Genomic DNA, 26,081 nt, shown 5'->3' on the forward strand with positions numbered 1-26,081 from the left:
CCCTGTGATGATGCTAATAAAGTTTTGGAGACGGACTCGGGTGTCATTTGTGATCACAAGTCAGCCCAATCTGGAAAAGAATCCCTTCCCATTGGAGCAGAAGCTTCAACCAGGATTCCCTTGCCTTTGACCAGAATAACAGGATGGGAAGGGACCTTGGAGGTCTTCTAGTCCAACCCTCTGCTCCAGTAGGAGACCCTATACCGTTTCACTGTCCAGTCTCTCCTTGAAAATTTCCAGTGATGGAGAGAAGGAAAGCCGTTCTACTGATTAATTGTTTTCACTGCCAGGGAATTTTTCCTTACCTCTGGATGTCTATGGAGATTCTCAGTCATCTAGGTCATGGTTGTCCCAAAGGTGCTTTTTCCATTCCCGACCATCCAGTCAGAGCTGAAGAAGCTTCTTGGATGAGAAGCAAAACGTCTTTAAAGAAAAACAAGAAAGTCCAGTTGCCTCCTGAAAAAGCACCTTTGGTCCTTAACTTCTAGGTTCCCTCTCTCTTGAATGACCTTCCATGAAAGGGGTGACACATTACTTCTTGTGTTATGCTTTGGAGAATAGCTTGATCATCTCTCTTGACAGCCCCTCCAATATTGAAAGACTGGTATCGTGTCAGCCCTAGACCTTCTCATTGTTCGACAAGACCAGGGGTAGGCAACCTTGGCTCTTGGATGACTCGTGGACTTCAACTCCCAGAATTCCTGAGCCGGCATGGCTCAGCTTGGAAACCTCTCCCTTCCCCTCAGCATAGCTGGCTCAGGAATTCTGGGAGTTGAAGTCCACGAGTCATCAAAGAGCCAAGGTTGCCTACCCCTGCACTAGACATACCCAGTTTCCGCAACAATTCTTCGTATGTTTTACGCTCCAGTCCCCTCATCATTTTTATTGCTGTTCACTTTAGAGTTTCAACCTCTTTTTTATAGTTTAGTGACCAAAACTGGATGCAGTTTCCCAAGTATGGTTTTACCACTCCAGTATAAAGCGGTACTTCATATGATTTAGGGATTAGTAGAATGCTAGAAGGAATTTACAAGTAAACGACTGGCTGAAAGGAGTTTTAAGTCCACACATCTTAAAGTTGCCAAGTTTTGAAGAACACTGAGGTAGATGTTTATGGAGATTCTCAGTCATCCAGGTCACAGCGGTTTCAAAGGTGTTTTTTTTTTTCCAAAAGGCAACTGGACTTTCTCGTTTTTTCCTTGAAGACATTTCGCTTCTCATCCGAAAAGTTTCTTTAGTTCTGGAGAAGCTTCTGGGATGAGAAGCGTCTTCCTAGAAGAAAAATGTCTAGTTGGCTCTTGAAAAAAGCTCCTTTGGGACTGACCTAGATGACCCCGAGTTGAATCTGCCACCATCTCTAGGTTCACCTGGTGCTTCATCCCAAGGACGTTTTATTTATTATTTATCTGCTCAATTTATTTGCATCCCATCTCGCTGTGGGTCTAGGAGGGCAGCTCCGCTCTTCCAGGTGGAGAAAAAAAACGCCCAGCTTTTCCAAGGAAAATAAAACTTTGAAATAATAAATAATAATATAATAATAACTTTTTCAAGCTGCTCAAGGACGGATGAGCTGTATTTACATCAGCGAACCCTTCCTTTGAGTGACCGTCCCAACCAGCCTATCAGACCCGAGGGGTGGACCTTACCCTGCTCCTCTTTGCTCCGCCTCCTCCTCCACGGCTCGCCCAATCCGTCGCGAAAAAGGCGCGGCCCTGCAGAGGCCGTCCGCTGATTGGTCGCGGCGTCTTGGGTATAAAAGCGGGCGGCGGGACCAGCGCCACTCCCTTTCTTCCACGGAGGCCTCGTGAGGTAGGTTGGCGCTGCAGGCCGCGCGGGCGGCTGGGCGGCATCGCGGCCTACATCGGCCGGCCCTGATTTCCCTTCTTTCTCATCCCCTCTCCAGAGAACGCCGCTTGTCTTTAAACCGCCGCCCCGCCGCGCGATCCTTGGGTCACCGCGATGCCCAGGGAAGACCGAGCCACGTGGAAGTCCAACTACTTCCTCAAGATCATCGTAAGTCGTTGGGGCGGGGACGCTCCTGATCATGTGCAGAGCGCCTGGCTGCGGCGGGGACAGCTAGGTCTTGGAGACCCCTCGCCCTCCATTGTTTCCTAATAACCAGCCAACAGGGGAAAAAACTTAAAGAGATGGGAATATTTGTAGCTCAGGGTTCAAGAAAGAAATCAAGAAATAAAAGGGTATATTAGATAAAATGGTATGTAAAATAAAGAAATACAAAATGACACACAGACGTATATATGGTATATATAAAAATAAAAAATAAAATGGCACATGCACATATATATATGGTATATATAAACAATAAAATGGCACATGCATATATATATATATATGGTTAATGATATCTGTAAAAATATGACTCCCTGGTGTGTGTATGTAGGTGTATTAATTATAAACAATAAAACGGTATAAATAAAAATGCTTGTTTGAAGAACGACAACCAAGGCATCGTTTTGTTCCTTTCTTTAGCAACTCCTGGATGATTATCCAAAATGTTTCATCGTGGGAGCAGACAATGTCGGCTCCAAGCAGATGCAGCAGATCCGGATGTCCCTGCGCGGGAAGGCCGTTGTCCTCATGGGAAAGAACACCATGATGCGTAAGGCCATCCGGGGCCATCTGGAAAACAACCCTGCTCTGGAAAAGTTAGTATCCCAAAGCTCCGGGGGGCTCTCCAGACTTTTAGAGCGGTGTTTCTCAACCTTTTCTTCACCCCCTTTAAATACCGTTTGTGGCCGTGGAACCCCAAGGTTTAAACTACATGGAGTCTTTGCGGCCCCCTTATGATGACATCACACACACACATAGAGTCCATGGATCACAGGTTGAGAACCACCATTTTAGAGAATTCTTCCTTGTGTCAGAGAATAAGAGTTGGTGGTTGACAAGGTCCCATCAGCTCTCAGCTTTCTTTTTCTAAAATGAACACAATGAGCCTGGAAAAAAGTTTAAAAGACAAGATGCCAGGAGATTTGATTCTACTCTGCCCTAGGCATGTAAGCCGGCTGGGTGGCTTTGAACTACCTCACAGGGTTGTGAAGAAAATAAAAGGAGGGAGTATTAGATATGTTTGTGGAATTAAAAAAAAATACCTTCCATTAACTTTCTGCTCACAAAGCAGTTTTGGATGGTGTGCGGTTCGGTCCAGATATAAACTTGATTCGTCTTAGAATTCTGGGTTTCAGTTCTAGGAAACGCCACCAACCCAGACCCTTTCTGTCAGCCTGTATTGCCGGCTTTTGTTGAGTTCATGACATCTTTATTGCAAAACAAGAATTTAGCAACAGACCTGCCTTCCTTTTGACTCTGGTCTGTTAGCCAAACAAGGTTGCCTTGCTGAGCTAGTAAATCAGTCCAAAATTAGCTTTCTCTGTTCCGCAAGTTGCTAGCGCACATTATTCTTTTAAAGGTGCTTGCTGGAACGATGACAAAATAACACTGGCTGTATTTTTTAGGCTGCTGCCTCATATCCGTGGAAATGTGGGCTTTGTGTTCACCAAGGAGGATTTGACAGAAATCAGGGATATGCTGCTTGCCAACAAGGTAAATGGAAACGGAGTACGCAGGGGAATGCTGGGAGTTGTAGTCTATGCATCTTGAAGTTCCCAAGGTTGAGAAATGCTACTTAAGGACATGCCCAAAACATCTGATTTATTGCCAGGGGTCTGAATTTTGATCACGTGACCGTGGGAATGTGTAATGCAACGATCATAAGCTACATTTTCAATACTGTTGTAACTTCAAATGGAGACTATAAACAAATGATTGTATGTCAAGGACTCAAAAATCACTCTGTTAGGACTAGGTGGGGGATCTAAATATCCAAGCTAGCAGCAGTCAAGACCCAGTTACTGGTGGGTTTGGCACTTGCTACTCCAGCTGTCCTGTAACGGGGGACAGATGCTCCATTTTCTTTGGGTGTAAAAATCGGTTAAGCTTTTCTTGGTGTAGCCGAGCTGAGGATGGGTGAATATTTGTGGATTCCTTTTTCTGTCTCTAGGTACCAGCTGCTGCCCGGGCTGGAGCAATTGCTCCCTGTGATGTCATTGTGCCAGCTCAAAACACTGGCCTGGGTCCCGAAAAGACCTCCTTTTTCCAGGCTTTAGGCATCACCACCAAAATCTCCAGAGGCACGATTGAAATCTTGGTAAGTCCCAAATAGAGCCCTGTTGGGTGTACGATGGACTATGAGGAGCCCCCGTTTTGCTAGAAATCGAGAGACAATACAATCTTAAAAGAGAAAAACACTGTATGAAAGTTAAAATTTTAAAAAAGATCCAAGCACGATTGAAACGATATTAAAACTTGATGGAAAGGCGAAGGGAGGACTTTTCAGCCTGCTAACCAGCCCCACAACTGCGTGATTGTCTGAACTGCTAAGAGAGGCTGCAGAACCATAGGACATGCTAAGATGATGTGGCTTGGCGAAATTGTGCCGTCTTTTTCTGATCCTTCCCTCCCTTTCTCCTTTCTTAGAGTGACGTGCAGCTGATCAAAACTGGAGACAAAGTGGGCGCCAGTGAAGCCACTCTGCTGAACATGTTGAACATCTCGCCCTTCTCCTTCGGGCTCATCATCCAGCAAGTGTTTGATAATGGCAGCATTTACAACCCGGAAGTTTTGGATATCACCGAGGAAACGTTGCACAAACGTTTTCTGGAAGTAAGCGAGGCTCCCCGACTTCACGCTGACGTGTGGGACTCTTTGTGAAGGCTGAGAAGAAAGAGGAGTGAGCAGGGTGGTGGAAAGAACTTTAGCGGGAGTTTTAATTGTTGTACATTTTAATATCAAAATATCACATAGAAAAGAATATTAGCAGCTCAGGATTGAACCGTGGGCTCTCTCAGCTTGGTGGTTTTCTTGCAGACGTTTCATTACCAAGCTAGGTAACATCATCAGGGCTATCTCCAGTGATGTTATTACCTAGTTTGGTAATGAAACATCTCCAAGAAAACCACACTAAGCTCAGAGAGCAGAAGCTGCTGAAGGCTATCCTAGGAATGGGATTTGGAACCCGTGTCTCTTGTCCCTTGTAGGGCGTTCGTAACGTAGCCAGCGTTTGCCTGCAGATCGGCTATCCTACTGTTGCTTCTATACCCCACTCCATCATCAATGGGTACAAGCGAGTCCTGGCTGTGGCTGTGGAGACCAACTACTCTTTCCCACTAGCTGAAAAGGTAAGTTGTTCAAGGGCTCTTTGACTTCAATGTTTGGAGTCTTCTTGGTTGGCAGATCTGAGTTTTTAGAACCTCAAATCCCAGAGGCACTTATCCTGGAACAAGATTTACCAGTGTCACAATTTACGACCGACACGGCTCTATGGTGGTCCTGTACTTGCAAGTCTGCTGATGCTAGTTTCCAGTCTACTTAACGATGCCGATTTTTACTCCTTTGGGCTCAGTTGCATATATGCCCCCTTTCAACTTTCTTTGCAAAGTCTGGGAAAGCTGAAATTGCCAGCTCTGGAGGGATGTTTTGACACTGAAACACAACTGATTTTTTTTCCCCCTGCAGGTAAAGGCCTTCCTGGCTGATCCATCGGCTTTTGCCGCAGCTGCCCCAGCAGTGACCGAAGCAGCTGTTCCTGCTTCAGCAGCTCCAGTCAAAGAGGAAGTCAAGGAAGAATCTGAAGAGTCTGATGAAGACATGGGCTTTGGTCTCTTTGACTAACCACCTGTCCTAGGTTGAGTAGAGTGGAATTCAAAAGAAATAAATAAAAGTATACTTCTTTTAAACATCTTTTGGAGGTGTCCAAATTATTGCGCTTCAGTTAGCAGACAACTATTGTATTATTTGTGTCATTCTGGAATAATCATTCTGCTTAATTACATAGGGAGATCAAGTATGTCTCCCAAGTTTGAAAGTTTAAAAATACTTGTCAGAGCCACTGAATTGATCATAAATGAACAAATTACAGTCAATTGGCACTCCTTAAAAAAAAATAAGCTTGTAGATTGAAAGCTACGTTTTTGGTTAGAACCTCAGTGTCCATTGCAGCTTCTATTCACACAGAGTCTTGTTACTCAAAATCATTTCTGACCTAAGTGATCTCATCGAAGGATTCTTAAGGATTCATTCAAGGGTGCTTCACTGGAGGTTTTTAAGAAGAGACTGGACGTCTGAAATAGTATAGGTTCTCCTGCTTGAGCAGGGGTTGGATTAGAAGACCTCCAAGGTCCCTTCCAGCTCTATTCTGATTGAAGAATTGACCTCTTAGCCACACAGATTGTGGAATTGCCCCATCTCTCTTCTATAACTACAGTTAATTTGATGAAATATTGGGACAACTGCTGAAGAGGGTGCAAATGGTCGAAAACTTCTCAATGGGGGCCAAATCCTTCTGTGGTGCCCAGAGTAGATCTTGAACAAGAAGATGAAAGTACTGAAAGAGCAGAAAGGCAATATTTTAAAGTCCGATTTGGAAGACGAGAGATAAATGAAAAAGCGTCCAACAGCATATAAAATACTGTTATTTTGAAGCTGGTGGAGTTAATGGGAAGTGGAAATGGATGTGATGATTAAAACGACAATCCGTTGAAGCTACTTAATAAGGGAAGTAATACAAGTAAAAATAGGGGAAATAATCGCCCTTTTGAGAGTCAAAACGCGAATTTCCATTAGAAATTTCCTCGTGTCTCGGCATCAAAGGCCCCCGCCATGTGCCTTTCGGGACGCCATCAGCCTGCGTCCAGCGCGCCGGAAGTGAAGCTGAACAGTTTCCGGAAGGAGCCGGCGCGATGGCGGCCGACACGCAGGTGGGTGCTGACGAAGGCCCGGGCGGGCTGAGGAGCCTCCGCCGCCCGGTTTGGCTCTGTTCCCCGGGCGAGAAGCCGCGTCTTCTTCGTCGGCCTTGAAGCGGGCGGCTTCCCGGCTCCGCGCCGGCCCGCTTCTAGGAGGCTCCGCCCGGGTCGCTGAGGGGCGGCGGAAGCCCCTCACCACGGTTCCCTGGTTCTCGTCACGGCTCTCGGAAGGATGATGGGTTTTGTAGTCGGGTTTCAGGCTGTGAAATGGTTAGGTGGGAAGCAGAGACCGAAGTATTTCCCTTTCTTTTTAAATCTGTGCCCTTCCTTGTAAACTCTGTCCGTCAAGTAGCCTGTTGGGGCTTTTCTTTTTATATTTATTTTAAAAGGAGGCCTTTCCGGAGTTTATTTCTCGGGTTATACCAGGAGGTTTGCCTTCCTGCCTGACCTAGGTGTGGAATAGCCTAGCCAGAATGTCAAACTCGGCTCCGAAACTTGTGTTGAAATGACAGTTTGTGTATATTGTGATACACAGACAGCCATGCTTAATTGCTGCTAAACATAGGTAGGGCGTGAACCTACGACCACAATTGAGCCCAAAATTTATGTTGTTAAGCAAGACATTTGCCCCTTTATCAATAAAGGAGAATATTTTTTACCTCAGGGTTGAAATGAGGGCTCCTTGGTGCTCTCTGAGCTTGGGGTTGTTTTTTTTTTTGCAGACATTTCATTACACAAACTAGGTAACATCATCGGTGCTAGTAAGGAATGCTGTTTTGTGAAATCTCTTAACATCTGTTTAGGTTTCGGAAACACTGAAGAGATTTGCGGTGAAAGTGACCACCTCCAGTGTGAAGGAACGCAGAGAAATCCTGAGTGAACTTGGGAGATGCATTACTGGGAAAGGTAGACTTATATGATGTCAAAATACAGGCAGTCCTTGACTTACGACCACAATTGAACCCAAAACTTCTGTTGCTAAGCGAGACAGTTATAAAGCAAGTTTTGCCCCATTTTACAACCTTTTCTTGCCACAATTAAGCGAATCACCAAAGTTGTCAATAACACAGCTATTAATCTAGGATTTGAATTGAATTTGGAAAAAAGTGGATGACTCTGGGACACTGCCATTGTAATAAATCCATGTCAGTTGCCAAGCATCCAAATTTTGGCCGTGTCACCGCGGGGTTGCTGCAAAGGTTGTAAGTGTGAAAAACAGTCATAAATCACTCTTCAATGCCATTTTAACTTTGAATGGTCACTAAACAAATGGCTGTAAGTCGAGGACTACCTGTAGCACTGAATAGGAATCCCAAAGATGCTTTTTCAGGAGGCATTTTTGTTTTTTTTTTATTTTCCTTGAAGACATTTCACGTCTCATCCAAGAGGCTTCTTTAGCTCTGACTGGATGGTGGGGAATGGAAGGATTTATATTCCTTGCAGATAGCTGGTCATTTGCCTTCTTTTAGAGAGTTGACCTGTGTCCTCAGCGGTCACCTGAGTGGTGCAAATGGAGCCTTCTTGGAACTGCTGAAAGGACCCTGTTGTAGACAGGAGATAGATGATGTCCTATCCCTTCCCCGCTTGAGAGAGGGCTGTTCAGTTTTGACCTACCGTAGATGGCCTCTTTGACCCTTCTTTCAAGCCAGTGGTCCTCTCGGTCCAAAATGTTTAATCAAATCTCAATAGAAGCTCTGGACTTCAGGGTGGGTGTTTTTATTGCAACGCAGTGTGCAATCTTCTCTGCCTCCTGAACATATTCCCCCTCAAAATCTAATTTCCTTTTGGTTGATGTTTGTGGGGAAAATATAAATTATACATGGAATTAAACATGGTTTTTGATTTTTTAAGTATTGCTTTTCATGGAAGTGCCATGTTGAATTTTGGTTTGATCTTTTGTAGATCTGCCAGAAGGTGCAGTGAAGGGTCTCTGCAAACTTTTCTGCCTTACTCTGCATCGATACAGGTAATTGTGTCAAACTGGATAGTCGGGAGACTTTGCCCTCCAGTTCAGATAACATTTGTTTGATCTGGCGCAGTGCATGGAAACGGATTTGGAGGCCTAATGATAAGACTTCCTCCTTATTGAAAACTGCCTGCTTTTTTTACACCACTCTGCCGACTGAACATAATGTTTTGTGAGATTTTATTTGTGTTTTATCGTATAATATTGTAATATAGGGTGCGTAGCCAATTGTACAAATGAGCAAATAAATATATAGAATCTTATGTAAAATTCTATTTTTTTCTAACCATTTTTTTTAAGTTATGTATGCCTTTAAAAAAATAATTATGAGCTTTGATAATAGTCTCACCAGACTGCCTGGAGAAATTGTTTTGGAAAAGCATGTCTTCTGTCTTTAAAATGCCTGCTGCAAAATTGTTTATAAGGACAGAAGACAAAACAAAGCAGATTCCTGTGAATAAAGAAATAAGTTTTCAGTTCACTGATTAAATTTTAACTGGTGTTCATGTACAATAACATTGCACAACCTATTCCTTCTGGATGCTGTATTCCTGTCCAGCATTCATGTTGTGCATTACTTATGAAAGATTTTTTTTTTATTCAAGTTTATGCAAGTTTGGCTCATATATGAAAGAGATGGAAATACAAAACACAATTCTGTCTACTACTTTTTAAAATGTACCTTGTAATTTCTTCAGTGTTACAAAAGGAAACTCAGACATATTGTACAATTATAAATATAATTATAAAAAATATTAAGAGTAACAGAGTTGGGAAAACTTGATTGAGGACAGAATATTTCCAAAGCAAATTTTTCACCTCATGATCTCTCCCCTTCCTGTCTCTTAATTACCTCGTTTTTGTTAGAGATGCCGCATCACACAGAGCCCTTCAAACAGCTCTTCGGCAGCTTGCTGAATGCCAGCCGGAAGTGACCGCAAAGAATCTTTTGCACTCCCTGCAGTCTTCAGGAATCAGCAGCAAGTCTGGGGGATCCAGGTGAGAGCTGAGTGTTGTGCAAAGACCTCTTTGGGAACAGAACTGAAGAAGCTCCTTGGGTGAGAAGCGAAATGTTTTCAAAGCAAAAACTCAAAAAAGTCCAGTTGCCTTTTGGAAAAGCACCTTTGGAACAAACATGACCTGGATGATGGAGAATCTCCATAGATTCTTTGGGAGTTAGTTTCAGAAACCAGTACAGCCTGCTCCTTTGAAACCATTTTCACCTCTTAACTTTACAGAAGAAATCTCCTACCTTATAGGGCTGATAAAATTAGAGTAGCTATCAAATGTCCTTTGACGTCTCAGATTTTATTTGTCCCCGGCCATCATACAAATGGTTGAGAAAGTTGTATCAAATTGTAGCAGGGGTCAATGAAATGAATTCACATGAATAGGTGGTTTACTAGAAGTGTCCACCTTGGTAAAGCTGTAATCCTTTGGCTTACTCTGTAACATTTTACTAACTTTCCCATCTGCACCAGTGACGGGAAACCCACGATACTGCCCAATCCCTTAGATTAGCAGATTACCCTTTGGGGACCGGGTCCGTGGAGAGATGTTTTTCTGTGGACCGGAGGGGGTGTGGTTTTACGTGCTGCCTGCATCCCACAGATGGGGCTTCGTTTGTTTGTGCGGACCAGTTGCTGGCATGCTTCAGCCCGGTGCCGGTCCATAGACTGGGTGTTAGGTACCCCTGCTTTAGATAATCCCCCGTTTTTCCTTTCTGTCACAGCAAGAGCAGTGGATCTGCAGCTTCGCTGGCTCTTTCATGGACCTGTCTGCTCGTTCGAATTGTCTTCCCGACTCCAGACAAGAGACATGGAGAAACATGGGAGAAGCTGGTATGAAGCCTTGATTCTGCCGTGACCTTTTACCTTAATCTTGGTTGGACTACAGGTAGTCCTTGATTTAGGGCCATAATCAAGCCCCAAATTTCTGTTTCTAAGCAAGACATTTGTTTAGGGGGGTTTGCCCCATTTTGCGATCTTTCCTGCCACAATTTTTAAGTGAATCCCTGCAGTTGGTAAGTTAGGGTTACTAACATGGTACCTTGTCTTCCCAACTCTCAGGGAGTGTAATGCCTCAAAATTAGGCCTTGTGTAGAGAAGAGGGAATTTAATGGGTCAACAAATTTGAGCTTTCGGCCTAAAGTCTTGGAACAAATTCGGATGTATTCCAAAATGATGGAAGTTGAAGATGAATTTCGTAGTCCAAAATATCTGGAGGGGATGATAAGAGTGCTAGGAGTACAAATGTCTGGAGAGCATCATGCTGAGAAGACTGAAGTAGACCTCCTGGTCCCCTCAGCCTTTGCTTGATCCAGAATATGAAATTGGCTGCTGATCAGCAATATCAACCAGCAAGAAACAGATCAAGGATTGTCAGTGATATTAAATGATCCCTTCACTTAACCTGTCTTTAAACAGGTGGAAGTTCAGTGTTTCCTTCTGTTGGAGATCCTAGGTGGCTCCCGCAAGCCTGTGGTGGATGGGGCTGTGAAGAAGCTGAACAGACTCTGGAAAGAGGTGAAGGACATTTCTATCTACCTGTCTATCTCGTATCTTCTAGATGTGTTGAGATTGTATTATCTTGGCCGGGCATGGTAGAAATCATGATCCAATATATTGAGGCAATGTTCTCAACCCTGACAACTTTAAGATGTTTGATTCAACTCCAGGGGTGGAGCCCAGTGGCTTCTGAGGCTAGAATGCTGGGCTGACGATTGACAGGCTTGTGTTTGAGACCCATTGCTGCTGCAGGGCAGGGTGAGCTCCTGTCACATGCTCTAGCTCCTGCTGACCCAGCAATTCAAAAGCAATTCGACCGCAAATAGCGAGATGGGCACACATTTTGGTGGCAACTTCACAGGGACATGAACGGAGTCCCCAACTGGGCGACAGTGATGTCACCAGCAAATTCTTTCACCATGGAAGCACTTCAGTATTAGTTACTAATACCAATACTTCCAACATAGAAGTATTAGTATTAGTAACTCCCAGAATTCTCCAGCCAGCATGTTGGCTGGGGAATTCTGGAAGGCTGAGAAATCTGCATTGGGGTGTCGGGGTTACAGGTCAAAACAGGCTCTTCTCTTTGGCTTCTCCTATGCCGTTCTTTCTTCTTCTTTGACCTCAGAATCCCGGGCTGGTGGATCAGTATCTCTCCATCATTCTTCATCTGGAAGCCAATCAGGGATATGCAATCATGCTGGGCCTGCTTGTGCAGTTCTGCACCAACCAGAAAGATCTCGGCACCATCAACAAACACAAGGCAAGTTGAGAAAGGCCGTTTGGGGTTGGAGAAAGAAAAATGTTAGCAAATGTGACGTAGGGCGAGATACAGATAGTCCTTGACTGATGAACACAATTGAGCACAAAATTTCCATCGCTAACCAAGACAGTTGTGAAGTGAGCTTTGCCCCATTTTACAACCTTTCTTGCCATCATTAAGTGAATCACTGCAGTTGTTAAGTTGGGGTTAATTCCACACTTGAGTGGAAGGGGATCTTAAGCCACAGCAGAACCAAGCATGATGTCCCTACCTTGTACTCTGTCTTCAGGTTATAAACTGTGGCTCTATAATGTTTGTAATTTTTATGATGAGCCCATATTGTCTGGCCTACTGTGAAGCGATGTGTGTTGTTGCGTGTCAGGATCATGACTACTATTGTCGTTCAGGGCGCCCTCCTGGATTTCTACGTGAAGACCATCCTGATGAGCAAGACCAAGCCTCATAAACACGTCCTGGTAAGAGAAATCGCTCGAAAGCCCCCTAACCATGAAGTCGGCTGCTTCATTTGACCCATAAACTCTGCGTCGTCTTGTGGTGCCATAAGCCAATTTGAGCAAAAGGGTTCGTAGACCAGTGTCTGCTTGGCTTGTGGCATCTTAGGTACAGGCAATCCTCGGTTTTATGACCGCAGTTGAGCCCAGAATTTATGTGGCTAAGTGAGAAATTTGTTAAGTGAGTTTTGGCCCATTTTACGACTTTTCTTGCCCCATTCCTTGCCACCTTAAGAGGCGTGGTGGTGCAGTGGCTGGAATCTCACCGGCTCAAGGTTGACTCAGCCTTCCATCCTTCTGAGGTCGGTAAAAGGAGGACCCAGATTGTTGGGGGGCAAGAGGCTGACTCTCTAAATCGCTTAGAGCTGGAAAGCACTGTGAAGCAGTATATAAGTCTATTGCTTTTTAGATAGATAGATAGATAGATAGATAGATAGATGATAGATAGATAGATAGATAGATAGATAGATAGATAGATAGATAGATAGATAGATAGATAGATAGATAGATAGGAGCCATTGTGGCGCAGTGGTTAGAATGCAGTATTGCAGGCAAACTCTGCCTACAGCCAGCAGTTCGATCCTGACAGGCTCAAGGTTGACTCAGCCTTCCCTCCTTCTGAGGTGGGTAAAATGAGGAACCAGATGGTTGGGGGAAATACACTGGCTCTGTAAACTGCTCAGAGAGGGCTGTAAGTCACTGTGAAATGGCATATAAGTGCTATTACAATGAAAAGTGATGCGGCTTCCTTGCAGGACAAGTGTGCACCTCTGCTCCGGTATGTGTCTCATTCCGAATTCAAGGACCTCCTGTTGCCAGCTTTGCAGAAATCTCTCTTGAGGAGCCCAGAGAACGCCATTGAAAGTGAGTGATTGAGGGAATCCTAATGGAGTACCTTGTGAAGGATTGCAGAATCCAGAGGTGTAAGAACCAGCCTGCTCCAGTTTTTAAAGCCACGGAGCCTGGAAAAGGAATGCAAATTGCACTGAGGGGCACCAAACATCTGCGCGGCGTGCCATTGGAGGAAGACAAACCGGCCAAAGGGGCAAGGCCAGGGAGAAGGGAAAAATCTATCATCTTTTGCACTGGACCTTTAGTTCTAGCCTGCTTTTGTTGCAACCACTAACCCTTAGTAAAAGTACCAGTCACTTCCACCAAAGGGAGTCAAGTGTCTTTCTTTCCTGGAGCAAGCCTTACGTCTGTTTCATACCAGCAGCTCCAGACATCCCTCTTTTATTTTTATAGGGAAACCTCCACAGCCATGAATGCAAAATTGGCAGCAGTGGGTTTTGGCTGGGGTCGCTGGCAAGTCAGAAAGCTTTTGGGCAAAACATGCTTCTTCTTTGTTTCTGTCTTTAGCAATTTCTTGCTTATTGGCCTCCGTCACCCTCGACCTCAGTCAGTACGCTCTGGACATCGTGAAAGGCTTAGCCAGTAAGTGCTTTTATTTATGCACGTCTTCCCTTTACATAACGATTTTTTTGCCCTAGCGCTTCTGCCTTCTCAACCTCAACCTATCGTTGTTGTGGGCTTTGTCGATGCGTTATAATCCCAGTGGAAGAGAATACAGGTAGCCCTTAAAGAAATGGTTGCAAATGGAGCATTACCTGTACAGGACTCCACTGTATGATGATTGCAGAAGACAGGAGCTAGGTCTGAGGAAGGGTCTGCTGGGAAGGGTCTGCTGCGGCCCCATACCGGGCCATGGTCTATTCGGAACTGGGCGATGCGAGAGGCGAGCCAGCATGTACGCACAGCTGTACTCGCACAAGTGGCGGGATTGGCATGCACGCACATGTGCCACGGCCTGCCGCTCTCGCATGGCCCAGTTCCCTTCTCCTCCCCCCAGCCGGGTCTGCTGAAGGTTGGGGACCACTGATGTAGGCCACCTATGAGCCGGACAGTTCTTTTCCGTTCGGCATCTTGCACACCTCTTTCCCCCCCCCCCCCCGCAAAAAAAGAAATCCCTAGTTTTTTAACGGCTCCCACGTTTCACTTTTAGGCCAATTGAAATCCAACAGTCCTCATCTGATGGACAAGGCCGTCGTTGCCCTCAAGAATTTGGCTCTGCAGTGCAGCGAACCGTCCACCGTGGAGTCCTTTGGGAAGCACCTCTTTGCCATTTTGGGAGGTGAGTCGTCCTTTCCTTGGGGGAAAGGGCTTTGTCAGGCTCCAGAAACAAAGGAAGACTCATTGTCGTTTTCCCAAGCAGCTTCCTTTAGTGTTTATTTACCTGTAGACAATCTTGCCAATACCCACACGAAGCATATACTCTGGGAACTATTAAGGAGGGGCTGACTTCACCTTCTTCCTCTTATACAAATTCTCTGAATTGAGTTGTTTTCTTCTCTGAAATGTAATCCTCCCTCCTGGAAATCCAGCCCACTGCGTTTTCATCACAGTTGCCTCCTTGCTGGTTTCATTCTTCCTTTGTCCTCTTCTCCCATCAGGGGTGCTCAACCTTGAAAACTGTAGGACTTACTGAGTTCAACTCCCGGAATTCCCCAGCCAGCTGTGCTTTTCTTAAGGAATTCTGGGAGTTGAAGTCCATAAACCTTCAACAAGTAGCCAAAGTTGGACACGCCTGGCTTACGTAGTTCTCTCTTGCTCAATGCTTTCTTGCACCTCTACCTCTCTGATCTTAAAATCACAGCATAAGCCAACTAAACCCTTCAGACAAAGCCGTCTTTCTTCCTTCTGCGTGAATATAGTTAGGATTATTTCTTTAAGCTCCGTGTTAACAACTCACAACTCCCTTTCGACAGGTGCGGAAGGAAAGCTGACGGTGGTGGCTCAGAAAATCAGCATCCTGTCAGGTACAGTCCTTGGCAAGAGACGAAGGCACGATGGTAGAGGTGGGATGAATGTGGATGTGGCAAGTGTCACGTTCGATTCATCGGCCCAGTTTTAACCTTTCGCGAAGAAAGAAAAGGCAGCAATTGCTTTCCTGGAGAAGGGTGTAACATTAGGGGATTGACTCAGGATCCGTTTTTGAAATCGAGCACGTTTCATTGGGCGGCTGCAGACTTACTGCCGTTGTCATTGTTTTAATAAATGAAGGAAAATTGAATGGAAGTGGATTTGAGGTGTGGCCTCTCTTGTTCCCTTTAGGGATTGGTAGCTGCAGTCACCATGCAGTGTCGGGGGCGTCCAATCAGGTTCTCAGTGGAAGCATGGTTGAGCTTTTCATCCGTTTCCTTCAGCAGGAAGGTAAGTACATTTTGGCTCTTCTTTTTAAGACCCCCAAATGCTCTTCTGGCTGTGGAATTCCTAACAAGCTGAGTTTTTGCTGGAGTCAAATCTAGTAAGCTTTTGGCCAAGACTGTTTGGTTGTCAGCCCCACCAGATACACCAGCTTGGGAAATCCTCTCCATAGGAATGCAAAAGCTGCTTTTATTGAGATTAACAGAATCTTATAAATCTGATTGTGCTGTATTTTGTTCTCCTTAGAGTTCAGTTAATTGGGGAGGCTTCTGTCTGGATTGCTTCCAAATGTTATCTGGCTGTTTCTTGGCTTAAAAAATGCTTTAGCCCTTTTGAAGATTATTTTCCTTAGTCTCTACAGTTGTTGATTCGGCTTTTAAACTGAATCTGGGCTGCTGTGCTTACTGTTGATGACCTTCCTTCCTTCCTTCCTTCCTTCCTTCCTTCCTTCCTTCCTTCCTTCCTTCCTTCCTTCCTTCCTTCCTTCCTTCCTTCCTTCCTCCATTCCTCCATTCCTCCCTCCCTCCTCTTCACTTTCTCCTTCCTTTTGTCTTTCCTTCGCTTTGTCCTTCCTTCCTCCCTCCCTCCCTCCCTCCTCTTCACTTTCTCCTTCCTTCCTTCCTTCCTTCCTTCCTTCCTTCCTTCCTTCCTTCCTTCCTTCCTTCCTTCCCCTTTTTGTTTGCATTAGTTTTTATCTTCCTCTTTAAAAAAAAAACACTTTAATGAAAATTATATATAAAAACGGGAACTCCTTTCCATTTCCACAAAAATTAGGAGAGAAATAACAGGAGTAAGACGTAGCTAGTTTGACAAGTAGCACCTGAGTTAGAAAAATGGAAAACCTGTGCATTCCAGTCCCTCTTTAGGCATGAAAACTTGACTGGGTGACTTTGGGCCAGTCTCTCTTGCAGGGTTGTTGTTTCTATGTAAAATAGGAAGAGGAGGAAGAGGAGATGTTGCCTATGTTTGCTGCCTTGAGTTATTTGTAAAAATGGTAAAAAGCTGGGATATAAAGAAAATAAGATACAATTGGCTTTCCTACACGTTGCAGTGACTTTGCCAGTGAGGCTCCTTCCCATGCTATCGTTCTGTGAGGTCGCGTTTTCTTTCTTTTCTCTCTAAAGACCCCTTTTCTCTTCCTGCAGTCCACGAAGGCACCCTGGTCCACGCCATTTCCATGCTTGCGCTCTGGTGCGGGCGCTTCCTCACCGAAGTCCCCCAAACGCTGGTGGAATGGTTCAAGAAAGCCTTCAGCCTTAAGGCCTGCACTTCTGCGGTCAGGCACGCCTACCTCCAGTGTATGCTGGCTTCCTTCAAAGGTAACAAACTGGGGTGGACCCTCTTTGGGAAGCCAGACAGGGTCTTTTGGAGGCGGAGAGGGAGAGAGGAGGCTGTTGGCCTAAATCAGGGGTCTTCCAACTTGACCCTTTTATGACTTGTGGACTTCAACTCCCAGAATTCCTCAGCCAGCCTCCATTTTGTTTGTTAGATTTAAGACAGGGGTCTTCAAACCTGGCCCTTTTATGACTTGTGGACTTCAACTCCCAGAATTCCTCAGCCAGGCACATGTGCCTGGCTGAGGAATTCTGGGAGTTGAAGTCCACAAGTCATAAAAGGGCCAGGTTTGAAGACCCCTGATCTAAATGGACCATGGGCCAGCATCACGGAAGTCCTCTTGGTTGAGTTCTAAAGTTGGAAGGAGGTGTTGGGACTACAGCTAGTCCACAATGAAACCCACAATTTCCATTGCTAAGCAAGACAGCGGTTAAGTCATTTTTGCCCCACTTTACAACCTTTCCAGCCTGTCAGATCCGTTCTTTTTTTCCCGAACGGGAGAAAACTTCACCAACAAGAATATTTTTTATTTTCCGCTTCTGCAGGCAACGTCCTCCTTCAGGGGACAGAGCTGCTGCCGTTACTGGTCCAGACCGTGGAGAAAGCAGGAGCTCAGAGCACCCAGATCCCTCTGGTAACGGAAGGCGTCGCTGCAGCTTTGCTCATCTGTCGACTTTCGGTAGCCGATGCACAGATAGGTAAGATCCCCCTGCCGTGAAACTGAAGCGGCTCTCGGCTGTTTTCAGCCAAGTTCCATTTTTCTTTAGGCTAATGAATTGTTGGGCATGATTCGCATGAGTTACTTGGGTAATTGGCCCCACTCTCTCCCCTCTTCTGTGCCACATCCCGTAATCTTTGGATATTTTTTTTTACTTTAAAGCAGTGTTTCTCAACCTTGCTAATTTTAAGGCATGTGGACTTCAACTCCCAGAATTCCACAGCCAGCATTGCTGGCTGTGGAATTCTGGGAGTTGAAGTCCACATGCCTTAAAATTGTCAAGGTTGAGAAATACTGCTTTAAAGATTTGTCATATCACCCAACTCACAAAAATGCAACACTGGGTGGCAGTCAACCATAAAACAAATCACAATTGGCAATAACAGAGACCCCGATAATAAGAGGAAAAAACAGACATAATTGAGGCATAATCTTGTATACCCCCCCCTCCAGGATAAGCTCACCTAGTATCCTGGTTCCTACCCTGATGCAGAATTATGATACATAATTTCCTCTTTTCTCACATTTTATCTCTTCCCGTGATATTCGCTGATTATTAAAACTTGTTTCTGGTAGCTAACGGCAGTTAAGGCTAACCAGATTCATCCTTCCTGGAGAATTTAAAATCTCTTTATGGTTAAAACTGTCGCTTTCTCTCAGCCCAACCCATTTCATGTGGTTGCCGTTGTGGGGGAAAACAGGAAAAAAAAAGATGTCGATTATGTTCACCATCTTGAGTTCTTGATAAAAATGATAAAGGTGGGATACCAATTAAAGAAATAAATTAGCTGATTTGCCTTACAGAAGTTAAGTACAGTGTGAACTGCTGGCTTGGAGTAAAGTTGTAATTTTTTTTTTTTTTTATCCCGCACTTTGTCAGAAAACAAACTGAACAGCTTCTGGCAGCTTATTTTGGATGAGAAAAAACAGATTTTTACTTCTGAGAAGTTCCTGCAGTCTGCTTCAGAGGAAGGTGAGAAGGAGTAGGAATAAGAGTAGAGTAGAGTGGAATAGGGATAAGAATCAGAATAATAAGAATGTTCTTTATTGACCGAGTGCGATTGGACGCACAAGGAATTTGTCTCCGGTGCATCAGTTCTCACTGATGCACTGATTATGTTACCTAGTTTGGGTAATAAAACGTCTGCAAGACAACAAGCAGGCTCAGAGAGCACCAAGCACCCCATAACTGTTCAAAGTCTGGAGGGGGTGCAACCAATTTCCACCTACTGTAGGTCTGTTTTTCCCCTCCCTGCAGTGATGTGTACAGTTCTGCAGCTGACCGAACGCCTTCTCTTAGACCACGAATGTCGGCTACCTGGAGCTAAAATCCAGTAAGTGTATGTTAGTGTGGTTTTGTTGCTGACCCCTTCAGGATCAAACTCCAGGCTGTAGGCAGAGTTTGCCTGCCATCCTGCGCTTTAACCTCTGAGCCGCCGGGCTCTTTTGTTGCCAACTGCTATCCTTCACTTCCTGTTTGTCCCCTCATATTTTGATCTGGCTGTCTTCTCCCTTCCAGGCAGTATTACAAAGCCTTGACTGCTGTCCTTCTCAGCCGGTCCTGGAGCGTCCGGAGGCTCGCTCAGCAGACTGTGAGGAAACTCCTATCTTTGCCAAGAGGATTCAAGTTAGCTTGTGGGCTCTTAGAAGAGCTAAAAGCGGTTCTCATTTCACACAAGGTAAAACGTCCTGGACTTGGTCGCTAACTTCAGAGCTGCTGCTGCTTGCAACAGTCTGAAAATTAGGATGCGGAGCAAGCCAGATTCCTGAAAATGGTTTTTGGGGAATCGGCAGCATCTTTTCCCCAACAGGTTCTTTCCAGATGTTTTGGGACTGCGTAGGAATTCTGAGAGTTCAATCCCGACATATCTGATCATTTTATTAGATCAATAACCTGTCGGGGGGGGGAGAAATAAAACCTGAAGTAAGAGTCAATTCAAATGAATTGTCCAGTTACTATTCTGCCTTTGTTAGGTGCTCCCCCCTGAGGCCTTGGTCACCGAGTCTGGAGAGCTGTCGGAACAGGGCAAAACCTACATCCCTCCGCGTATCCTCCAGGAAGCCTTGTGCGTCATCGCCTGTGGGCCGGGGATGGAAGGAGAACCGGAGGAGAAAGAAAAACTGGTCTTGGAAATGCTGCTGGTGAGCAGCCATCCTTCTTTGGGTGAGCAAAGGGGAAGGTTTTGTACCTGGGTGTGCGAAAGAAGGGCGTTGGGTGGCCTTTGGGGGAGCTCCTGGCCTCGGTTTCTCCCTCTTAGTAGCAGGACAACCTGGCCTTTGGCCTGCCCTCCTGATCAAGATGAAGCTGGACCCGGTTGACTTCATCACCAAGCATCTGGAAAAAATCTTTGACCGCATCATCACCCAGAGCCCAATGAATCAGGTGACCTGGGGGGGGGAAATGTGATGGAATGGAATGAGGAAATGGATCCCCAGGAGGGAGGGGGGGTGGATTCCAGAGGAGGAAGAGGCAACTCAGCCCAGATATCAGGTGTGAAAGAAAGAGAGCGAAGACAGCTCTTCCTCAAGAGTTCCCAGAGCATCTTGTAGATGCAGAGAGCGGAGTCTTCAATCTGGCAAGATTCTGTCTGTGGGAGTGAAACGATAAAATGATTTCATTTTGGTGTATGCCGACTGGTGTACATTCAAAGTGACAAAGTTGTTGTTAAAGAACTCAGCTTGGAAGAATTAACTCCCAAATCATTCTTGATTTGGAGGCCTGACAGGGAATGGCTTGCAACAACGATCACGCTTCTGTGTCTGGAACCCCAGAACTCGGTGTGATTGCAGTTGTGGCTTCTTCTCCTGTAACTAGTAAATCCAGAACACACATTGCAGAGTATCGATGTTGGATGTTGTGAATTTAATTCTTAGCGAGAGGAAACCTAAGGCCAGCCTTCTCTCTTTTCCGTCTTGTAGTCCTCTCTGAACGCGGTCGGCTTGCTCTCAGTCCTTCTGCCTGCAAAAGTCCTCCCTCAGCTGATCAGCACCATTTCCGCCTCCCTGGAAAACCCGGCTTTGTGTCTCGTCACCCAAGAAGAATTCGCAATCATGAAGGTGCCGGAAGGGGAGCTCTATGACAAGTCCATCTTGCACAGGTCAGTAGGGACCCCTGGCTGGTTTCTGCGGCGGGATACGGCGGGACGGCTCTCTGCTTAATTGCATTGGCACTCAATGTCCATTTACTCAGTCCACATCCCCTCTTTTTAGTGCCCAGCAGGATAGTCTGAAAAAGGCCAACATGAAGAGGGAGAACAAGGCCTACTCTTTCAAGGAGCAGATCATCGAACTGGAACTGAAGGAGGTAATGGTCTGGTCAGCTGACTGGGAGGAGATAAGTGGCCCAGGGCGTGTGAGTCCGGATTGATCCGGACATTCCTCGCCAACAAGACCTTCTTGCCTCCCTCTTGACGCACAAAATGGCCGCCCATTGCAGGAGATTAAGAAGAAGAAAGGGATCAAGGAAGAGATTCAGCTCACCAGTAAGCAGAAGGAGATGTTGACGGCCCAGCTGGAGAAGGAATCTCAGATGAGGAAGCAACTGAAAGAGGTAATTCAGACTTGGCCTGAGTCTTTTTTCTTTCTTTCTTTTTTTTTTTATGGAACGCTCAAGAAAACCTGCCCCGTGGGAAGGAGTGGAATGGAGAAAAAAAAAGGGTAACTTGTGTGGTACAAGTAGTCCTGGCAGAAATTCTCTGAGGAGAAGAGATTGCAGTCTCATTGGAGGTCTGTGGAGATTCTCAGGCATCCAGGTTAGGGTTGTCTCAAAGGTGCTTTTTTAAAAGGCAACTGAACTGGTTTTTTCCCCTGAGGAAGAAAAAGACATTTTGCTTCTCATTCAAGAAGCTTCATCTCCCCCACCATCATCTCCTCCTCCTCCTCCTCCTCCTCCTCCTCCTCCTCTCACCTTTCGAAGAAAAAAGCCCCTTTGAGACAGTCTTGTTAGGTTCCTCTGGCATGGATAAATCTGGTAGTATCTTCAGCCAATTCTTGTCCTAAAGCTCTGCAGTTGAGGAACTCGGCTGGTGGGCCTCCTTGAAAATGATGCCAGCTAGATCCTGGGTTCATTCTTACCTTTGTGGCTAAGCTGTGGATAATTGAACCAGTCATAAAGGCCTGGTTCACATCTTCAGCCCTGAGAGCAGGTGCACAAACCAGCAGAGTAGAGTTAACGCCATACCACCAGACAGACCCAAAGCCACCCCCGTTGATGACTGCATTGATTTAGATGGTCAACTCTGTGCTGTTCTCTTGTAGCTGGACACTGAATTGGAATCCACGCTGGGCCTTTTTGATGCCGTTCTGAAGAGGAACCCTCCCAGCCTCTCCCAGTACATCCCTGCCCTGGTCAGCTGCTTCCTACCTCTGCTCAAGTCCCCCCTGGCTGCTCCAAGGATTAAGGCCCCGTTCCTTTCTTTGGTGTCGTGTGTGATGCCGGATCACTTGAAGACCTTTGGTGTGTGTTGTTTTGCAAACTGTCGCAATAAATCAGGAAACAAGACCGTTCAAGTGACTATATAATGCTTTTTACAGGAATTTGAACTACTAACGCTCAAAGCAAATTGGTGGTAGAATAAAAGTCAGTGAAATTCAAGGAAGGCTGGGCTTAGATCTGTTGTGGGCGCGCAGGGACTCGAGACTGTGACGCACTTGACTCCTCTTTCGGGCTGTGCCTACTCATCTCCATCATCAGATTTTATTTCATGCTACGTTTAAACAAGAATCAGAACTACTAACTCTGTGATCCTGTATTCTCTGAATGGCATTATTTGGTGAGATTCCACCACCCTTTCAACGTGTCCTCCTCTTCCCTTTTGTCTTTCAGGGACCGTCGCCAGTCACGTGACTTTGCGGATGATGAAGCCCGAATGCGATTTGGACGAATCCTGGTGCCAGGAAGACTTGCCCACAGCTGTGAACAGAGTTATTAGTTTGCTGCACAAGCACACCGTGCCTACCCGGATAGCCAAGGGAGAGGAGGGTGAGACCCTTTGATTACCTTCTCCACATAACCATTCTCGCAGAGGTCGTCCTCAACTTGCAATCGTTTGCTTAGTGACCGTTTGAATTTACAGCAGCACTGAAAAAAAGCGACTTATGACTGCAGCACCCCCGTGTTCACATATCAAAGTGCTTCCTTCCTTCTTTGTTTTCTCGCTCTTCTGCTGCCTGCTGCAGGTCCCGTGCCGTTATCAGCCCCAGCCTTTGCTTTGGTCTTCCCTCTCCTGAAGATGGTGCTGCTGGAGACCCCCAATGACAGTGAAGAGAAGGAAGACCTGATGGTGAAGGTTCTGCAGATCATCACCGTCCATGCTCAGCTGCGCTCAGCTGACAACAGTGGGGACTGGCTGGTGGACGAGGTGAATCTCCTTTGATTTCTTTTCCAAGTGATTTCCCACCAATACGGGGAGACGTAAAATTGGTCGCGGTCATCTGACCTGCTTAACCACCTTATGACATAATTCTCAGTTTAGTTATGATTGTAAGTCCAGGATTACCGTTACTCCCGATTTTTATTTCTTGGTCTCTTTTCTCCCTGTTACCACCCTGTTTCTTCCTCCTCCTCCTCCTCCTCCTCCTCCTCCTCCTCCCTCACTTTTTTCCTTAAACTCTTTTGGAGAACTTGCCGTTTGTGATCTCTGAAAAGGATTATATTCCATTGCTTTCAAAGTCGGATTCTTTTCCCCCCTTGAATCAGCTTAGCTATTTTTTAAAAAATGGGAAGTCCTTTGAGTTACAAGCACCCGTTAAGTGGCCGTCCAGACTTAACAAGGGCACTGGAAAAAAGGGACTTACGACTGTTTTTCACCCTTAACGACCGTTGCAGCATCCCCCTGGTCACGTGATCAAAATTCAGAAGTTTGGCAAATGACTTGTATTTATGACGGTTGCGGGGTCCCACGGTCCCCTTTTGCAACCATCCAACAAGCAAAGTCAGTGGGGAAGCTGGATTCACTTAACAACCGTGTGACTAGCTGAACCGCTGCACTGATTCGCTTAATGGTGGCAAGGATGGCTGTTAAAATGGGGCAAGGCTCATTTCACAACTGTCTTGTTTAGCAACGGAAATTTTGTGCTTGATTGTGGCCGTAAGTCAAGGACTCCCTAGAGTTACCTTCGCAGCTCAATAGCAAGCCAACTCTTCTCCTTCTGTTTTATGTGGCCCCCGACCAGAACGGTCCCGAGTTACTTCCTCGTACAGACATGCTGCTGCTCCTGACTAAAGTTATTGGGACAGGATCGCCGCGGGTGCAGGTGAGTGGATCCCCCCATCCCTCCCCGGATCAGAGAAGGGGGGGAGATTGCAAACCCTCAAAGTTTGGGTGCCGTTGGGGTGTCCCTGGCCTGATGAAAGCTCTCCTCGCTCAGGTTTTGGGTTCGGTGGCGCTGACCGCCTTGTGCGCCAGCAGCAGCGGAGAAGACGGCTGCGCTTACGCAGAACAGGAGGAAATAAATGTCTTGCTCCAGGCTCTTCAGTCGCCCTGCATGAACGTTCGGGATGCAGCTCTGCGGGTCAGTTGGAATCTCTTGGGCCGGGTTGGAGGTTCAGGGATGGGAGCTGAACCTCTTCTTGGCCAACCGAATAAAAATGTTTTGTTAGGTGGAGTGTTGCGCTTGGCTTTTGAATCGTTTGTCTGAGACGGCAAAAAACTGCATCTGATTTACTTTCATTTAAATTTGCCCATTGCCCATAACTTGTAACTTATGATTAATGATTGTAACTATGATTTATGCTGTTTATATCTACACTATGAGTTTATATGTACACTGTGAGACAAATGCCTTGTGTGTCCAATTACACTTGGCCAATACAGAATTCTATTCCATCCCATCCCATCCTATCCTATTCTCTATCCTATCCTCTATTCTATTTTCTATTCTATTCTATTCTATTTTCTTTATTCTGTTCTGTTCCATTCTGTTCCGTTCTCCATTCCTATTCCTAAATTTGGATGCTTAGCAACTGACTCACATTTATGACGGTCGCAGCATCCCAGGATCACGGGATCCCCTTTTTGCAGACCTTCTGACAAGTCAGGTCAACAAGGGAAAGCCAGATCCACTTCACAGCCGTGTTACTAATTTAGCAACTGCAACTGAGCAACTTTACTGATTTTTACAAACGTGTCAAGAAAAGTCGTAGAACGGGCCGAAAAACTCACTTAACTAATTTCTCACTTCGCAACATAAATTCTGGGCTCAATTGTGGCCGTGGGTCGAGGACTAGCTGTATGCAGAGAGAAAAAAACAGGGCTCAAACTCGGAATAATTCTGCTCTCAACGCCCTTTTCTTGCATTGTAGGGTCTGATGGAGCTGCAGATGGTCTTGCCCACCCCAGACAGCGATGAGACGAATGGGATGAACCTTCTGCGCCGTCTCTGGGTGGTGAATTTCGACAGGGAAGAAGAAATCCGACTGCTGGCAGAGAGGTAGGTATGCCTGTCCTTCGAAGGAGGAAGCCATGACCCCATAATCCTAGTTATATCCCCATTTTCTATATCAGGGGTGGGCAACCTTGGCTTTTTTATGACTCATGGACTTCAACTCCCAGAATTCCTGAGCCAGCCATGCTGAGGGGAAAGGGAGAGGTTTCCAAGCTGAGCCACGCTGTCTCAGGAATTCTGGGAGTTGAAGTCCACAAGTCATGAAGGGGCCAAAGTTCCCCTCATGCTGGCTCAGGAATTCTGGGAGTTGAAGTCCACAATTCATGAAGGGGCCAAAGTTTCCCTCATGCAGACTCAGGAATTCTGGGAGTTGAAGTCCACAATTCATGAAGAGGCCAAAGTTTCCCTCATGCAGACTCAGGAATTCTGGGAGTTGAAGTCCACGAGTCATAAAAGAGTTAAGGTTGCCTATCCCTGGTCTAGACCAAAAACAAAATCTCTTGGGCTAAAATCTCCTGAGGGTTTTTGGCTATCTCCTCGCCAAAAGAGGAAACGACAGTGTTTCCCTCAAAATAAGACCGGGTTTTATATTAATTTTTGCTCCAAAAGACGCATTAGGGCTTATTTTCCGGTTAGAGCTTATACTTGGGGGGAAATACGGTACTAAATACGTCCGTCTGGCTGATGATTTTAACTGGGGCTTATTTTGGGGGTGGGGCTTCTATTACGAGCGTCCTGACAAAATCATGTGAGGGCTTATTTTTCCGGTTGGGTCTTATTTTGGGGGGAAAACATGGTATGACAGGAAACAATCCAGGTTTCCTGGCAAGAGAGCTGGAATTTTACAACCTGAATGTTCTCTCTGATCTGCGGTGGCTGTTGTGGGGAAGGGCAGAGAGCGAGCGCCTCAGCCTTTTGCCCCAGAGATC

The 26,081-nt window shown here is 45.8% G+C and overlaps 2 protein-coding genes across 2 annotated transcripts in view; both read left to right on the plus strand.

Moving 5' to 3' along the window:
• Positions 1–1,780: 1,780 nt before the first annotated feature.
• On the plus strand, positions 1,781–5,720 carry RPLP0 (ribosomal protein lateral stalk subunit P0). The gene is made up of 8 exons (XM_015817442.1): positions 1,781–1,809; positions 1,904–2,013; positions 2,491–2,666; positions 3,477–3,564; positions 4,022–4,168; positions 4,498–4,683; positions 5,058–5,198; positions 5,536–5,720. The coding sequence occupies exons 2-8, from the start codon at positions 1,960–1,962 to the stop codon at positions 5,689–5,691; spliced, it is 948 nt and encodes a 315-aa protein (XP_015672928.1). The 5' UTR covers positions 1,781–1,809; positions 1,904–1,959; the 3' UTR covers positions 5,692–5,720.
• A 1,035-nt stretch (positions 5,721–6,755) lies between these two features.
• The window catches only part of GCN1 (GCN1 activator of EIF2AK4), a 38,122-nt gene continuing 18,796 nt past the window's right edge, over positions 6,756–26,081 (plus strand). Inside the window, exons 1-29 of the mRNA XM_015817443.2 lie at positions 6,756–6,776; positions 7,565–7,667; positions 8,664–8,727; positions 9,595–9,726; positions 10,460–10,568; positions 11,154–11,252; positions 11,863–11,997; positions 12,405–12,473; positions 13,265–13,373; positions 13,869–13,943; positions 14,512–14,640; positions 15,275–15,325; positions 15,621–15,719; positions 16,859–17,032; positions 17,594–17,746; positions 18,647–18,739; positions 19,025–19,100; positions 19,286–19,445; positions 19,741–19,930; positions 20,025–20,149; positions 20,686–20,864; positions 20,977–21,070; positions 21,203–21,316; positions 22,024–22,222; positions 22,592–22,747; positions 22,945–23,126; positions 23,941–24,021; positions 24,136–24,279; positions 25,070–25,197. Of these exons, the coding sequence (XP_015672929.1) occupies positions 6,759–6,776; positions 7,565–7,667; positions 8,664–8,727; positions 9,595–9,726; positions 10,460–10,568; positions 11,154–11,252; positions 11,863–11,997; positions 12,405–12,473; positions 13,265–13,373; positions 13,869–13,943; positions 14,512–14,640; positions 15,275–15,325; positions 15,621–15,719; positions 16,859–17,032; positions 17,594–17,746; positions 18,647–18,739; positions 19,025–19,100; positions 19,286–19,445; positions 19,741–19,930; positions 20,025–20,149; positions 20,686–20,864; positions 20,977–21,070; positions 21,203–21,316; positions 22,024–22,222; positions 22,592–22,747; positions 22,945–23,126; positions 23,941–24,021; positions 24,136–24,279; positions 25,070–25,197 (3,440 nt within the window). The 5' untranslated portion in view covers positions 6,756–6,758. The remainder of the gene's footprint in view (positions 6,777–7,564; positions 7,668–8,663; positions 8,728–9,594; positions 9,727–10,459; positions 10,569–11,153; positions 11,253–11,862; positions 11,998–12,404; positions 12,474–13,264; positions 13,374–13,868; positions 13,944–14,511; positions 14,641–15,274; positions 15,326–15,620; positions 15,720–16,858; positions 17,033–17,593; positions 17,747–18,646; positions 18,740–19,024; positions 19,101–19,285; positions 19,446–19,740; positions 19,931–20,024; positions 20,150–20,685; positions 20,865–20,976; positions 21,071–21,202; positions 21,317–22,023; positions 22,223–22,591; positions 22,748–22,944; positions 23,127–23,940; positions 24,022–24,135; positions 24,280–25,069; positions 25,198–26,081) is intronic.

This window comes from Protobothrops mucrosquamatus, unplaced genomic scaffold, assembly GCF_001527695.2.
Source record: "Protobothrops mucrosquamatus isolate PMUCROS unplaced genomic scaffold, P.Mucros_1.0 scaffold593, whole genome shotgun sequence".
Classification (NCBI taxonomy): Eukaryota; Metazoa; Chordata; class Lepidosauria; order Squamata; family Viperidae; genus Protobothrops; species Protobothrops mucrosquamatus.